The sequence below is a fragment of the Coregonus clupeaformis genome, chromosome 27, assembly GCF_020615455.1.
Source record: "Coregonus clupeaformis isolate EN_2021a chromosome 27, ASM2061545v1, whole genome shotgun sequence".
NCBI lineage: Eukaryota > Metazoa > Chordata > Actinopteri > Salmoniformes > Salmonidae > Coregonus > Coregonus clupeaformis.
In genome coordinates this window covers 34,002,823-34,018,116 of record NC_059218.1, presented here as the reverse complement: position 1 = coordinate 34,018,116, position 15,294 = coordinate 34,002,823, and the positions used below count along the sequence as shown (strand labels likewise).

The 15,294-nt window shown below is 41.7% G+C and overlaps 2 protein-coding genes across 2 annotated transcripts; both read right to left on the bottom strand.

The window, feature by feature from the left end:
- Positions 1–367: 367 nt before the first annotated feature.
- im:7154036 (fermitin family homolog 3) lies at positions 368–6,278 on the bottom strand. The gene is made up of 15 exons (XM_041851208.1): positions 6,182–6,278; positions 5,445–5,569; positions 4,620–4,853; positions 4,388–4,507; positions 4,086–4,254; positions 3,878–3,980; positions 3,652–3,759; positions 3,395–3,529; positions 2,723–2,772; positions 2,252–2,376; positions 1,859–1,965; positions 1,444–1,659; positions 1,201–1,325; positions 944–1,085; positions 368–782 (listed from the first exon to the last, which is right to left on the bottom strand). Exons 2-15 carry the CDS (start codon positions 5,566–5,568, stop codon positions 603–605), a joined length of 1,938 nt encoding a protein of 645 aa, XP_041707142.1. The 5' UTR covers position 5,569; positions 6,182–6,278; the 3' UTR covers positions 368–602.
- Positions 6,279–7,807: 1,529 nt separating this feature from the next.
- stip1 (stress-induced phosphoprotein 1) lies at positions 7,808–15,067 on the bottom strand. The gene is made up of 14 exons (XM_041851207.2): positions 14,967–15,067; positions 13,732–13,941; positions 13,499–13,640; positions 13,241–13,382; positions 12,832–12,997; positions 12,545–12,671; positions 11,051–11,153; positions 10,655–10,775; positions 10,447–10,543; positions 10,151–10,275; positions 9,967–10,003; positions 9,598–9,701; positions 9,215–9,390; positions 7,808–9,064 (listed from the first exon to the last, which is right to left on the bottom strand). Exons 1-14 carry the CDS (start codon positions 14,973–14,975, stop codon positions 8,992–8,994), a joined length of 1,632 nt encoding a protein of 543 aa, XP_041707141.2. The 5' UTR covers positions 14,976–15,067; the 3' UTR covers positions 7,808–8,991.
- Positions 15,068–15,294: the final 227 nt, after the last annotated feature.

The following is a 15,294-nucleotide window of genomic DNA, read 5'->3' as shown; positions in this document are numbered from 1 at the left end:
GGTGAATAATAATAATAATAATAATAATAATAATAATAATAATAATATGCCATTTAGCAGACGCTTTTATCCAAAGCGACTTACAGTCATGCGTGGACCGATATAGACGTCTGCAGTGAGGGCAAAAAGTTTCCCCCGTCGGCCACGAAAAAAATCGCAGCACCCCCACCTCCAAACTACTTCTATGGCCTGCCTCCATCCATCCATCAGGCTTTATGCCTTGGTGATAAATGTACACCTTTTACGTCTTATTATTTTGAACCACAACAACAACAGAGCAAATAATAAGCAATTTTCTTGCATACCATTCATTTAATATTATCGATGTAGCCTATTGAATACATTTGAATAGAAGAATACACAAACATTTAAAAACGAAATTGACTTTTATAACGTCAGTAAAACATATTGTATGGTTGAGTAATAACAATACAGTTCTGAGTCATGGAAATGGTAGCCTATGTAGAACTTGTTCAACTGACCACTTTCCCATTGAATGTCTTGGTGACTCTTGACAACCTATTTGATTGGTTCTAATACTGCATGTCCATGTACCATAAAACCATAAAGGTGCATTCTGAGATCCAGATATTCATGAATGTTTAGATGGCTTCATGACCACCAGTCAGCTTGAAGAAGAGCTCCTGGTTTAACACCTCTGCCTGCTCTTTGGTGCGTGTGGCCATGAAGATGTAGCCCCCAATGTACTCATGCACAATCTTGCAGGTAGCTGTCACACAGCTGAAGGCAATGTTCACATTGCCATTGAACTCAATGGCCATCTGGAATAAAGAAATTAGGTTTAACAATTGATTCCACTTATAGGTCTTCTTCAGATAAACATTTAAGTCATAATTAGTTTGTACATATTTGAAACAATATAGTAGACAGACCAGGTAACAGATAGATGAAGATACATTAGGCAGACAGTGAGACATCTTACCTGTTGAATATCCCAGTTGACATTCCACTGCCTCATGGTGTTGTATCTCCATGTCTTCACCACATCTCCTATGCTGAGGTCAATGCGGATGAGACGGTTGTTGGTGACCCCAAGAACTTCATCTTTACGGCATCCCTTAAACCTGTGATTATACAGGAAATGTGTAGAATTTGGGTAATTTCAAGTGAGCTAAGATTTAGTGCTATGTTGACAAGGCAGATAGCTGGAAAATATTTGACAAAAGGACAAGTACTCACCTCACCACAAAATAAGACACCCCAAAGTCAGGTAGAGCCTGCCAGATTTGAAGAAACCTGAGGAGGGCATCTGTTAGTGGGAGCTGGGCCACATTCTGATATGCTTCCAGGATGCGAGGAGTTAGCTGATAGAACAGAGGGATGGTTAGAATCACTAGTCAAGTGTGAACGTTATGTTTGCTTCTATTATTATACATTCTGTAATATTACGCGAGTTCCCCCGCAGATCGCCATGACTCTTACCTGTTTGGCCTTGTACTTTTTGTGGTAGCGTGGAGATACAAGGCTGTGTGTGTTGATGCTGTCATCAGTCTGAGCAGTATTGGCCCCGGGGGTGGTTCGCTGCATGGCCAGGAAGGACTGGATATTCTGCACCTCACTAGAGAAAGAGCTGTCTGCTAGTGTCTTCCCTTTGGAGGCTAAACGGCAAGCTGCCATCCACCTGCTGTACTGCAGCTCCTAGTGACAGGAGAGGAATGGACATGGTATGGAAAGATGGAAATATACCATAGCAGAGCATGACATAGTGGGACTTAGTACATTGATATGTAGCAGTTGGGTCTATTCCTTGGAACAGGTTACATAGGATGATACGAATAGCTTCTCATTCATGTGAAGAATTCTCTAAACAGAGTGAGCTGAGAGTTGAGTTCCTTACATTCTCACAGCGTAGGTAGACTTCGTTCATGCCCTCAGCCCCAGGGATCAGCAGCCTGATGCAGAACTTCTGACCAGCCACACTAACGTCTGGGGCCACCTCACAGCCTGAGGAGCACAGCAGTGTCTTATGGGGCCAGTTTGGACTCATTTGGCTTATTAAAGTCATCAGCGAATAAATCTAATTATATCTAGAATAATATTGATTAACCCAGAAGTAACATTTTGCTTAGAATGTCCTTTCTGATGCTCTATGTACTAGAATGGATGTTGTATGTACACATATTTGCAGGGGTGTCAGCTTGTGTGGTTGTGGTTGTATGTGAAAATGTGGGCTGAGTGTATGTGCATGTAGGTGTGCAGTTTCACCACAGTGCATGTCAGTGCATTTTACCTTTGAGGTTCATCTGCTGAATGGGCTCCTTGAGGCTCTCCTCTTTGCTCTTGTAGTAGGAGATGGATGTGTTGTTGAACGCGAACCAGAACTGTTTATAGCCCTTTAGGGTCAGTCTCTTTGGTCTAGGTCGGAGAAAGTGAGATAAAACAAAGTACTACTAGGATGCTAACGTCTTTCTGCAACATTGGAAAGGGTATGCAGTTAGTTGTATGTGTGTGTGAGTGTGCATATCAATATAACGGTGGCTGCATCGGAGTGTGTGTTTGCTTGGGTGTGTATGGGTGGGTGAGTACGTGTACGTCTCATAAAAAAACGAATCAAGACTATCCGAAAGTCTCATATATCTTGCGTGATCGATATCCAATCTAAAATCCAAGGCAGGAAAAGGTTGTCACCGGCAGAAAGATGGATCTGAGTCAGAGGGCGTTCAGCCAGCCAGCAATGGTTTATGTTGTCAACCCATATTACCTGAAGATTTTCAAGTAGTCATGCAGCTCTGGTGCTGCCGTCATTGTTTCCTGTGTAGAGATGAAATCAAGTGTCTATTTTGTGTTTTCATGTGCAGTTGCAATTCAACTTCTTTCCTGCTGCCTTACAAATCAGCCATGGCCACAGCTACAGACCAGTGCAGTATAGTGGAGATTCAGAGGGGAGAGACTATAAGGACACTGCTGACCTACAAAACAACTAACCAAGATCAAAAACTGACCTTAAAGGAAAACTCCACCCAAAATCTGTATTTTGGTATGTGTTTCATTAATCCATTGTTGATACAGCCGGTATGATGCATTTTGAATCATATGATGTATGAAAAATGTATGCACTCATTAACTGTAAGTCGCTCTAGATAAGAGCGTCTGCTAAATTACTAAAATGTAAATGTAAATATGATGCAAAATGAATCATACAGGCTAAATGCATCATACTGGCTGTATTTGATTGCTGACATGCAAAACATTTTCGGACTATATCAACAATGGACTAATGAAACAAATACCAAAATATAGTTTTTGAGTGGAATTTCCCTTTAACCCTAACCTTAATCAAACCCTTAACCCTAACCGTAACCTAATTTTAACCAATTCTGAAACTAAATATCAGGAGTGTCCGTATAGCCTTTTCCGACTCAGAGGGACTAACCAGCATGTCCACTGTGCTGCTCTCGTCCGCTTCCATCTTCACCTCCAAACACTGAAGGGCAGAGTCAAGGTCATCCATGGCAGGACATGATGTCATCGGCTGGGGCTCTGACAGAGACACCTTACCAATGTGGTACTGAGGATAGTGTACACACACAAATCACATACACAAACGTATAACATTGTGAAAGAGAAGGGAAGCAATGTGTCATACACAGGGAAAAACCTTTGGTGACATTTCAATCAGTCGTTGTTTACCTGAAGGGCAGCAAAGAGCATCATCTCTTCCTCTGTGCAGTCAACATCCTCCAGCAAGATGGCCCAGCGAGCCTGCTCATACAGCTGGGTCAGACGGACCGCATCATACTGGAGACAGAGACGAGGTAGATAAAGTGACAGATTACACACAGCCCAATTCACGGCCACCATGAGGTAAACAAAGGAAATAATTGATAGCCCCTCAGAAAGCGTGGTTCAGGCCTACCTTGGGATCCAGGTCATGGAAGCAGTAGTATTTGAAGCGTAGCAGCAGCCTGTCATGCTCCTGCACTCCCTGTTGGAGCAGAGAACGAGACGAATCCAGCCATCTAAATACAATAATAAAACACACATTTAATCACACCCACTATCGCACAGAGTAACATACGTAAACATATCTATGTGTGCTGTGCACATACACACAAGACACTCACCTGCTGTGAACTTGTGCCTTGTCCACAATGCTGGTGGGACGGGGCATCTTGGTGATAGTCTCAGGAGCAGGTGCAGGTAGGCTGACAGACAACATCTTATACACAGCCTCAGTCTGCGGTGAGTCAGCAAAGTGCACAGGCATGCCATTGGAGAGGGTGTGAGCTGAACCTGTCGTTATTACACATGCAGTTATGATATGTTACACAGTATTTGGTGTGTACTGTACAGTGAAAGCTACTGTACGGAATGTTGAACAGACATTTTGAAATTTGAAGTGTACCTCCAATTTGACTGGACCTACCTGATGAGATCTGAAGGCCTGTTAGATCATATACTACTTCCTCTTCTGCCTCCTTGTCTTTTTTCTTTTTCTTCACCTCCACTGGCCGTAACAACGACAGCTCCTCTGGGTGACGCAGGTCTGAGGATGACCAGAGGGAAGCAGTGTAAGGGGATGCTGATTAACATCTGCAACAATAAGAAGAATCTCTTACTTTATTTAGGTGGGAACTCTTCCTCATATATTTACTTACTCAGCAGACGACAGATCCCCATGACCGTTTGGAAGACTGGACGAGAGAAGCATGCCTGAAGCCTCAGGGTGGTCCCGTTGGGTAGGCCCAGTCTCAGGGTCTTGTGCTGGGGGGTGAGGCTCAGGCGAGCGTCGGCATGGATTTCATACTTCTCAAGGGTCCAGGATGGCCGGAGCAGCCACTGCTGCTTCTGCTCCCACCACAGGGCATGGTCTGACCAATCCTTCTTTATCTCTGGAGTGGACAGAGAGGTGTCTGGCAATGATGTATTAAAACACATCTATGGTGCCTAGTGGTGATCATATTTGACTCTCAGCCAAATACAGTACAGTCTGTTGTTTTCCATTGCATAGATATTTTGAATGTTGTTTTGGAATCAATGTTCATGTTCTGTTGTCTGACTTACAGATGTTGTGGAGTATGAATGAATAATAACTTACTACTCTACACCCCACGGTTGCATATGAAATAGATGTTATAAACTGGGTGGTTCGAGCCCTGAATGCTGATTAACTGACAGTGGTGGTATATCAGACTGTATACCACGGGTATGACAAAACATTTATTTTTACTGCTCTAATTACATTGGTAACCAGTTTATAATAGCAATAAGGCACCTCAGGGTTTGTGATATATGGCCAATATACCACAGCTAAGGGATGTGTCCAGGCCCTCCACGTTGCATCGTGCATAAGAACAGCCCTTAGCCGTGGTATATTGGCCATATACCACACCCCCTCTGGCCTTATTTCTTAAATATACTCTTATCTTAAATATACCACCAATATGGATGGAAGTTGAAGTGTACATTGGTAGGGAACTCACGTGTCTTCTCCACAATTTTGAGAATGACACCACCAATATGCAGGTCTGAGGTCACGCTAACTTTGAAGGGTGGGGCCTCTGGGCCAAGTTCCTCCACTGTCACAGACAGATCCCAAGCAGCCATACTTACAGAGGGAAAATATAGCACTCATTAGCACAGTGAACAATTATCACTCAATTATCAAGTGTTAATTGTGATAGCTGATGCTACATCGTAGAACTAACAATCAACTCTAATTTTTAAGGTGCTGTATTATAGTGGTAATAAAGCCATCTGCATTTAAGATAGAAACACCCATTATTAACACACTTTTCAATTAAAGCAAAAACGATTGTTTTTTCATTGCAAGTGAAATGCTGAACATTGATAGACAGTGTATGGTTATTAGATCAGACAAAAATGTGTGAAATCAGGTAATACAGTGAATCAAACTACAGGAAAAATATTGTCTGCTCTGCACGTGACCCTCTTAGCCAATCCCCACATTAAAATATATTGTAATAATGTACTCCACCAACATAAACCTCATTAATGTATATGTTGTAATTATAGGATAGGAAACCAAAACCGTATTACTTCCTGTAAATGAATGACCCCTTTCTCAATCATCTGTTCAACAACACCCATACCCCTATCCAAGATGTTCTATCTGCCCTTTCTTTACTTTCAGAGCCACTATTCAGTGTGGACAATTCTATCACTGTTCTGTGCCTCAACATCACCCTGTATGTCTTACCTAGTTGTAGTCCCAAACTAATTTTCTTCACAGAGTCAAACACCAGGTGCCCTCCGCCTCTGCCTGTCTTTGCAGCTTGTGAAATCTGCCTGTCACTTCCTCCTGTCTCTCTCACAATGTCTTAGTGGCTGTGGTCTCATCCTGTGTGTGAGCAAATGTCAAGAGAGAGAGATAACTGTTCCGCTTTCACATGCCATCAGGGCTGTATGTGTTTTTTTAAGGGGGAGCTACCATCAGATATTGTTGCTGAGAAACTATTGTTTTGACAAACATGTGAGACAATCATTTTCCATAGGCTATACAAATACTAAGATCAACCTGTAAACACATATTGGTATTGGGATAGTTATAACAACTTGATTAGTTGCCATCTAAAATATGTATGCTACACATTTTTTAAAATCATTATTAGATAGTTAACTTGGCTAGTTTGTGAACGGGTAGGTAGGGTGAGTTTGAGACACTCCTGAGGTCTTGGTGAGTAATGCCCTCTAGTGGTTAATTTGAGGCAAATCATGAGATTAAGATGAAAATATATCAAGATTAAGATGCATAAAAATAGCAAGTCTTGTCATAAATTCAAGGTTTGTTTTCAGGGCATTGGATAAATACTTTTCATACATTTATACTAAACAAAAATATAAACACAACATGTAAAGTGTTGGTCCCATGTTTCATGAGCTGAAATAAAAGATCCCAGACATTTTCCATACACACAAAAAGCTTATTTATCTCAGATTTTACGCACAAATTTGTTTACATCCCTGTTAGTGAACATTTCTCCTTTGCCAAGATAATGCATCCACCTGACAGGTGTGGCATATCAAGAAGCTGATTAAACAGCATGATAATTACATAGGTGCACCTTGTGCTGGGGAAAATAAAAGGCCACTCTAAAATGTGAAGTTTTGTCACAGATGTCTCAATATTGAGGGAGCATGCATTTCTCCTTTGCCAAGATAATGCATCCACCTGACAGGTGTGGCATATCTCAAGAAGCTGATTAAACAGCATGATAATTACATAGGTGCACCTTGTGCTGGGTAAAATAAAAGGCCACTCTAAAATGTGAAGTTTTGTCACAGATGTCTCAATTTTGAGGGAGCATGCAATTGGCATGCTGACTGCAGGAATGTCCACTAGAGCTGTTGTCAGAGAACTTAATGTACATTTCTCTATCATAAGCAGCCTCCAAAGTCATTTTAGAGAATTTGGCAGTACATCCAACCGGTCTCACAACCGCAGACCACGTGTAACCACGCCAGCCCAGGACCTCCACATCCAGCCTCTTCACCTGCGGGATCGTCTGAGACAGCCGATGAAACTGAGGAGTAATTCTGTCTGTAATAAAGCCCTTTTGTGGGGAAAAACTCATTCTGATTGGCTGCCCAGTCATGTGAAATCCATAGATTAGGGCCTAATGAATTTACTTAAATTGATTGATTTCCTTATATGAACTGTAACTCAGTAAAATCACTGAAATTGTTGCATGTTACGTTCATATTTTTGTTCAGTTCAGAAAGTGTGAAGTATTTTCATTAAGCAGTCCGCAAATCCATGCAGATTAGCACAAATTGAATATGCTTGAAGGGTTTTCCCAGTTGGAAAATAAAAAGCAGACACGGATGAACTTAGAAATACATTCAGATATATTTTGCAGAACAGGATTAATTTCACTTGTACATTACACTTCTGGGGATTTCTCTTTGATATACATCATATGTGTGGGTGTCACTTCTGATAATGGGCTGGTTGTGTAATCTCAGGACTCAAATCTGCCAAGTCTATTCTACTAGCTCCCAGAGTCTTGAAGAACTCAGTGAAATGCTGAAATGAAAAAAATATGGGAAAAAATAGGCTTGAAGGGAACAGTACATCTTAACACAACCCTCCCACATTACTGTAAGAACCCGACAAACAAAACATCCTTGGGTACGACATTGCAGGCCGTAAGAAAACAGTTGTTGGCTAGCAGCCATTTTGTGCGCCATGTGAAGCAGAAGAGCTTTAATACAAGCGCCAACTAGAGATTATACTTTTCCCTGCTCTGTATTGCCAGTCAAAGGTGTTTAATGACGAGAGAAGATATTACAAAGTTAAATCAGTATTCAACTTCCACAGCTTCAATCCAAAGCTGATCCCAAGATCAGTACTTCCATGACCACAAAACATTTATTTCAAAAGATCTGGAAAGCACAGTAATGTGAGCTCGTAAGCCTGTTTCCTGTACACCAGTAGCACAACTACATTGACCTGAATTTATGAAAGATATCCTGTCCAGAAGGGGAGAAATTATCTTAGTCAGGCACCCTACACAGATATTGACTGGCCATCTGATCTCAGTTTTAAAATACGCAAAGGAAGTGAAAAATTAAGCAGTCATATTGCACCTTGACATCATGGTTCAACAACCAACAGAGGCACAAACTAGAGCTTTACTTGTTTTGTTATAAGCTGCAGCGCTGATAGGAATGCAGTGTCATTGTGCCAACCAAAGCTCTAGCCTGGTCTGCTGCTCCTGTAATAGGTGTTAGATAAGTTTGTCCAATCAAATTATTTGTTTCAGAGAGTTCTGTGATGAGGAAGAGACTGTGGTTTCATATGAAGTACAATTTAATTAAGGCCGTAAATTTGGACAAAGTGAAAATGAAACCCTTTGTTGGTTGAAGTTTGGGCAAGATGGCATACAGTATAATTTTGAGGGTGGAAGGGAGAGGGGGTGCGAGTGTTATATCTGGAGGGAATGGCATCTTGATCCTCTGTGGTCTTGCAGTTCTTCATGGGGTCTGGCCCTGTTCTCTCCACACTCATCATCGGATGGCTATCAGTCCCACATCTATCAGTTTCTGGATCTTCTGAGCAATGCCTGGATTCTTAAGGTGACTGAGAGGGTCCAGGGAGAAAGAGAGAACCAATTAACTCAATTTCAAGCTCATTTGGCCAATTACAGTGTGATTACGCTGCATGTGTTGTATACTATGTAGATAGCGAGTGTGTGAAATGTGTGTAGCTGCACAGATCTGGCCTGCTTACTCGCTGAGTGCCTGTGGGTCCTTCTGCATCTGCTCCAGGATCATGCGCATGGCTGGGTCACTCATGATCTGCTGCACCTCCGGGTCAGCCATGGCCCTCCTCTTCACGTCCTCTGGACTGTCGTCGTTCCTCACATGCTGGCTCATCATGCAGCGCTGGATACCCTCTGTGGCCTCCTGCACCCGGAACAGAGTCAGATGGTTTAAACTGTTAGCCTCAGTCCGCTCAATGACACCAACAAAACAAGGTAGAAGAACCATAAGCCATGGCTTAATATTTAATAGAAACCGCATACAAAATAAACATATCTTTCAGTTTCTTTTAGAGTTGGGTTGGTAAAGGAGATCCTGCTAGTGCTCCAATGTAAATCTGTCATACTGTACCTTGGAAGTAGAGTCAAGCTCCAGAGCCTTCTCGTAGACAACCATCGCTTTAGAGAAATCTTTCATGGCTTCCAAAGCGGCTGCCTTGCGTGTGTATCCCTTTACTGTGGAGAGAGAAATTAAATGAGGTGAGATCTATGCTTTTGAAGGGCCCAGGTTTGATACAGTTCAAACAATTGCACATGTCAGCGTTAACGTTTTCAAGATGCATTCCATCATCAGTCTTGTGATGCCCGAAATCAAGTAGTAGCAAAAAGTAAATACGCCTGCTATTAGAAAAGCTAGGAGGCCTGTATGTGCTAAATTAATTAAAAAATGGTGGACTAACAAGAGCTTGAGTAAAATACAAATTTAAAGGTCAATACGTACTGAAGGTAGGATCAAGTTTGATACAGTCCTCGCAATCCTAAAAGAGAAAGAAAATCAGAAAACATCCTAGTCCTTTTTGACTGAAAGTACTACAGTGGATATCATCACGTTGGTGTTTATTAGTTAGTAATATGGATGAAGCTCATGTACATGCATGGCACCACAGTAGTGAGGTGTGTTGTACCTTTAGGGCAAGCTGGAACTCCAGTAGCTTTGTGTAGCAGGCAGCTCTGTTGCTGAAGAGCTTGGCGTCATTGGGGTTCCTCTTGATGGCCTCAGAGTAATGTCTCATGGCTGAAGGATAGTCTCCTGTAGAACAGAGAGGATAAACACAAGCATGTCAGATATCCTGACACTAGCAGAATCTAAAACGGTATGCAAACAACTAGAGAAACCGTACCACTAAGAGCACAAATAGGCATGACACATAACAATTAATACTTTCAACCATTGTAGATCCTCCATTTTACAGACACACACCTTTCTGGAAGGACTCGTTGCCCTTGTTCTTCTCTTCCAAGGCCTGCTCTGGGTTGATGTAGGCCAGCTTCTCCTGCTCCTTCAGTACCTTCTCTGCCTGCAGACACAGTGAAGGGACAGTGATTAAACAGATTGGTTAAAGAGTCGTTATCGAACCCAGCATAATCTACCCTGACAGCCCTCATTCAATAGGGTCAACACTCTGTACCTGCTGGCACTTCTTAAGGACATCAGGAGTGCGATGCTCTGTCAGACTCTTGTTGTAAAACTGGACTGCTTCTTTGTATTTCTCCTGCTTGAAGTACGAGTTGCCAATCCTAGACAAGGCCCTGAGAGAGAGACAGACAGAGAGAGAATGCACTTAAAATTAGAAACCTGAATGACATGCTCTGACATTCAATTTCCACAGTTTGTAGCAGAGCCAACCATTACCCAAATGTGACCTGGCAATGGTGAATACAAAGACTTAATTGGCTGCTTGTTCAGGAGACCTAATCTCTCCTCATCCCTTGATGGACGCACCGTACGCAATTGCCCCCTTCAGACTCCCAGCAGTTTATACCCACATGTGTAATTGTTTTCAGTGATTTGACAAGGAACTCACTTGGCAATGTGTCTGTAGTCCTCCCGGTTCTCTCTGCCTACCTCGATGGCCTTGTCACACAGCTCCCTGCACGTCTCATACTCAGCCTTCTCAAAGAACACAGCTGGGATGGGAACACGGAAAAAGACAGACACCTTAGAAACCAGATTTTACAGATCATAAAAACCATGCATATAAAAATCATATTATATTGTCTGCATGATGGTAAGCTGAGATAGTATTTTATTATTAGGATCCCAATAAGCTACTGCTATAGCAGCATCTACTCTTCCTGGGGAGATAAGACCTCCATGGTAGGAAAAGCGTTATCACTTGGAGAGGGATTGAGTAGATTCTAGATCCTTTTGACAATAATTATTCTTATAAGCAGGACAAATCTATTCTGTAAAATTACTTGCCGAGGACCCACATAAAATGATCAAATGTTATGCTGTTTTATCTGCCCTTGATCGTATGGAAATAGAAAATTGTACCCAGGATTAGGGGGTAGAGATATTCACTCAGTTAATCGCATACGATTCTGATCAAGCCAATTAATCCCACAGCTAATTAGTTCTATCATGGATAAAACATTACATTATTATTTTTTCATATACAGACTACAGAGATAAATACAACTGTTGGCAGTTCGTTAAATGGCAGAACACTACAAGTTTAACTCATCAAATATTAACACCTCTCCTAATAGCATATTTAAGACAACTGTAAATGGGAGTCCAACAGGGCACCTTGAGAGAGTTCGGAAGATTCTAGAAAGCCCCTTAGATATTAATTTAGAATCCTCTACAAGGACATTTTATTGATCTGCCAGTATTTTCATTTAGAGATCCCAGTAAACACTGCTGTTTCCTTTCATGTGTCCTACCAATTATTATTGGATTATTCACCATGGCAACCACTTGTTAGTATAAAAAACTAACTTATTTCTCAGTTCCTTTGGCTTTCATGGAGATCATACCGTTTTCATTTTCAGGGATATTTGTTCGTTTTTGACTAAAATGTAAGTCAGAACAAACACTTATTTCACTTTTATAATATTCCTGTTGCTATTGTTATATGTAAATACAAGAAATGTGTATGTAGAGGGGTAACTTTCTTCACCAGTTCTCTTACCATTTTGTACAATTATGTAATTAGCCTACCAGTTGGTGTAACTAATGTTAATTCTCTTGAGTAATTATGTTGTGTTAATTCTCTTATTGTAAATTGTGTATAGAGATTGCTGACATTACTGTTTAATGTAATATTGTTTATTGGATTTACATTGTAGTAATTTTCTATTTCTTTTATCCTCTTTCCCTCTGTACACAGACCACATGTTTCATCATTAAACTCCTAGACTGGGCTTCTGTGTCTCATCACTCTTTGACCAGAGCGCAGTCCGGTATCCGTTTTCTCCCAGTGGCCTATCCACACAGAGTGCACCAGACTCTGTTCTACACAATATTATTTGTCTATGTGTGTGTGTGTCTGTACACAGTGATGATTCTATACCTGCTTGGTTAGAAAGATATGTCATGTTGGTTGGGTCGTGCTTGAGGGCTTCTTCATAATGTTTCAGTGCAGTGGCAAAGTCTTTCTTCTTGTATGCCTCGTTGCCCAGTTCCTTCTCCTTCAGAGCCTATGGAAGCACAAGTGACATTTAAGCTGTTAAAAGACCATGCTGAGAGGGCAATAAATCCAGCAAATCGGTCTGGGTGCTGAGAGGAGACGCATGCACAAATTACCATTGTCCAAGACTGTGAAGGACTATATAATTACTTATAATGCAATCTATTTACCTGTCTCTTGTTCTCAGGTAAGTCTTCCTCCTTGGGAGGGGGTGGCTGAGTCTCTTTGGGTTTGGGAGGTGGGGGTGGAGTGGGCTCTTCCTCATCATCCATGCCAGCCAAGTCTAACCCCAGCAGGACCGACAGGGTAGTCATTACTCTAGGATCCTGGAGCTTCCTACAGGTAGAGGGACCGAGATAAAGAGTGTACTTGAATTAGATCACAGGAAATCTACAGGAGCTACAAAGGAATTTTGTGTTCTGGTACTTATTTCTACAGTCAGACAAGATGATCTTGGTGTTGAATTTATTTTGCATTTGGAAGGGGCCTGAAAACTGAAAGCATGAAAAAATACAGTATATTTCTAAATGTACAGGTGCTGTGCAACAAGACACGTGGCATCCACAGAAACATACTCACGAGCCAAGCATAGACGGTTTGTCCCGGAGCTGCTCCAGAAGCGCTCTGTACTCTGGATCTTTCATCAGGGCATGGGTTCGAGAGTCACTCTCCAGCTTCTCAAACATGTTGGGCATGGAAAATGGGTTCATCATCTTTTTTTCTGGTGAGGCAAGAGGAGGTGACATTCACAACACAGGCAAAACAAAGTATGATGAGCAAACAAAATCCCATTGTGTTTTGTTTATAATCATGTGTGACAGGTTCAAATGTTTCTACCTGCCAGCCGGGCTTCTATGTTCTGCAGCCCCTCCTTGAGCTGCTGATTAGTGGGCTCTTGTCTGAATCCCTCTTGGTACGTCAATTTGGCATCCTCAAACCGTCCAAGGAACTCCTGGGCTGCCGCTTTCCTTGAGTAGCCCTGTGCAAGCACAAATCATGGTGATGAGGCGTGTCACTTTTGACAATAGCTAGTGCAAATATAAGCCCCCCTCTATGTGCTGTCGTCTCACCTTTCCCCAGTCAGGTTTAATCTTGATGGTCTGACAGGCGTCCTCCAGAGCGCTCTCGTAGTTGCCCTTCTTGGCATGGGCAGCCGAGCGGTTGCTGAAGAGGACATGGTTTGAGGGATCGAGGGCCAACGCTTCAGTGTAGCAGCGTATGGCCTCGTCGATCTTCCCTGCACTCAGTGCCTTGTTGCCCTGATCTTTCAACTGTGACACCTGTGAGGGGAGAGTAGGACCTGAATAAATTCACTGTAACCAAATCTGTTTAAATATATGTATTTTTCATGACATCGTTTTTCTTTACTTGTCAATTTAATAGAACATCGTTAATCTATAAACAACAATCTGATTCCTAAAGCAGCCAAGGTCTGTAACGTTAGAAGCCAGCTGTCAGGTTAAACAAAACCCAAGCCAATCACCCAACCTATATGCCATGAGGACATTACATATCGCAGAACCTATCCTCTACCATGATGCACATTAGCCATGTTTCAGCTAAACGCATATAGGCTACTAGCTGCTAAATTAACCACTCAGATTTTGAAGGTGGTTAACTGAGTTGAACTAGCTACTGCTATATGATCGTTAGCAAGTTTGATTGCTGACTGACTTGTAGTCCTGCAACGTTAACTGTTAAATAACTAGCTGGTTAACTTGCCAGTCATGTCCTCTAGTTACTTAGTTAACCAGGCAGTACGCTAGCTAGCTGGAAAAGCTAGCTATATAGCCATGCTAGTAAACGTGAATAAGTTAGCTTGCAGCAATGTTAGCCATTTCACAACATGAAGTCATTCGTGCCTGCACTTTGCTTTTTTCTGATGATCGACAGAACAGGCGTATGTAATATTAGCTAGGTAATTAGCTGATTAACTAGCTAACTACCGGTAGTTAACTAATCGGCTGGCTAGAGTACCAATACACATTGTTCTGGACCAAAAATATTTGCCGGCTAAATTAGCCAACCAACGTTACAATTGAAAGCTATTTTGTTAGCTAGCTAGCTAATATGCTAACATTACCGGTTAGCTAGCTAGCCAACTGCTAGCGTTACTTGGCGAGCTAGTAACAATGAAGTCCGCATTGAGTAAAACGAGATAGCTAACTAGTTACATCTTTCTGTCAATCTTCAAATAGGCCAAACGCGTTCCCGTTTACCACCATAGACAAACGGTTCGACAATACTGTAAATATTGCAGAACAAATAGTTATTGACCAGAATATTGATGACAGTTACTACTCACCTTCTCCATGGTATAACCATGAGGTTCCAGAAACTACTGTGAGACGAGAGCACCGCCCCTGCACAATATGGAGCTAGGTTGCCAGATTCTATTCAAGAAAATATAACACATTTCTGAGATCAAGCAGGTTACAAAAATGTTTTATGGCAGTTTCCTTTAGGACATTTTGTATTGTTTGTACGGTTTGTTAAATATAGCTATGTGTATTAGAAAATTAATCAATATAAAAATTGTTTATAAAGATGATTGATAACCAAACTGTGTTGTAAAACGCTAAGCTTTCTGGCATGCATGGCAACCCCAGTGCTTACCCATTTATTTCTGACTT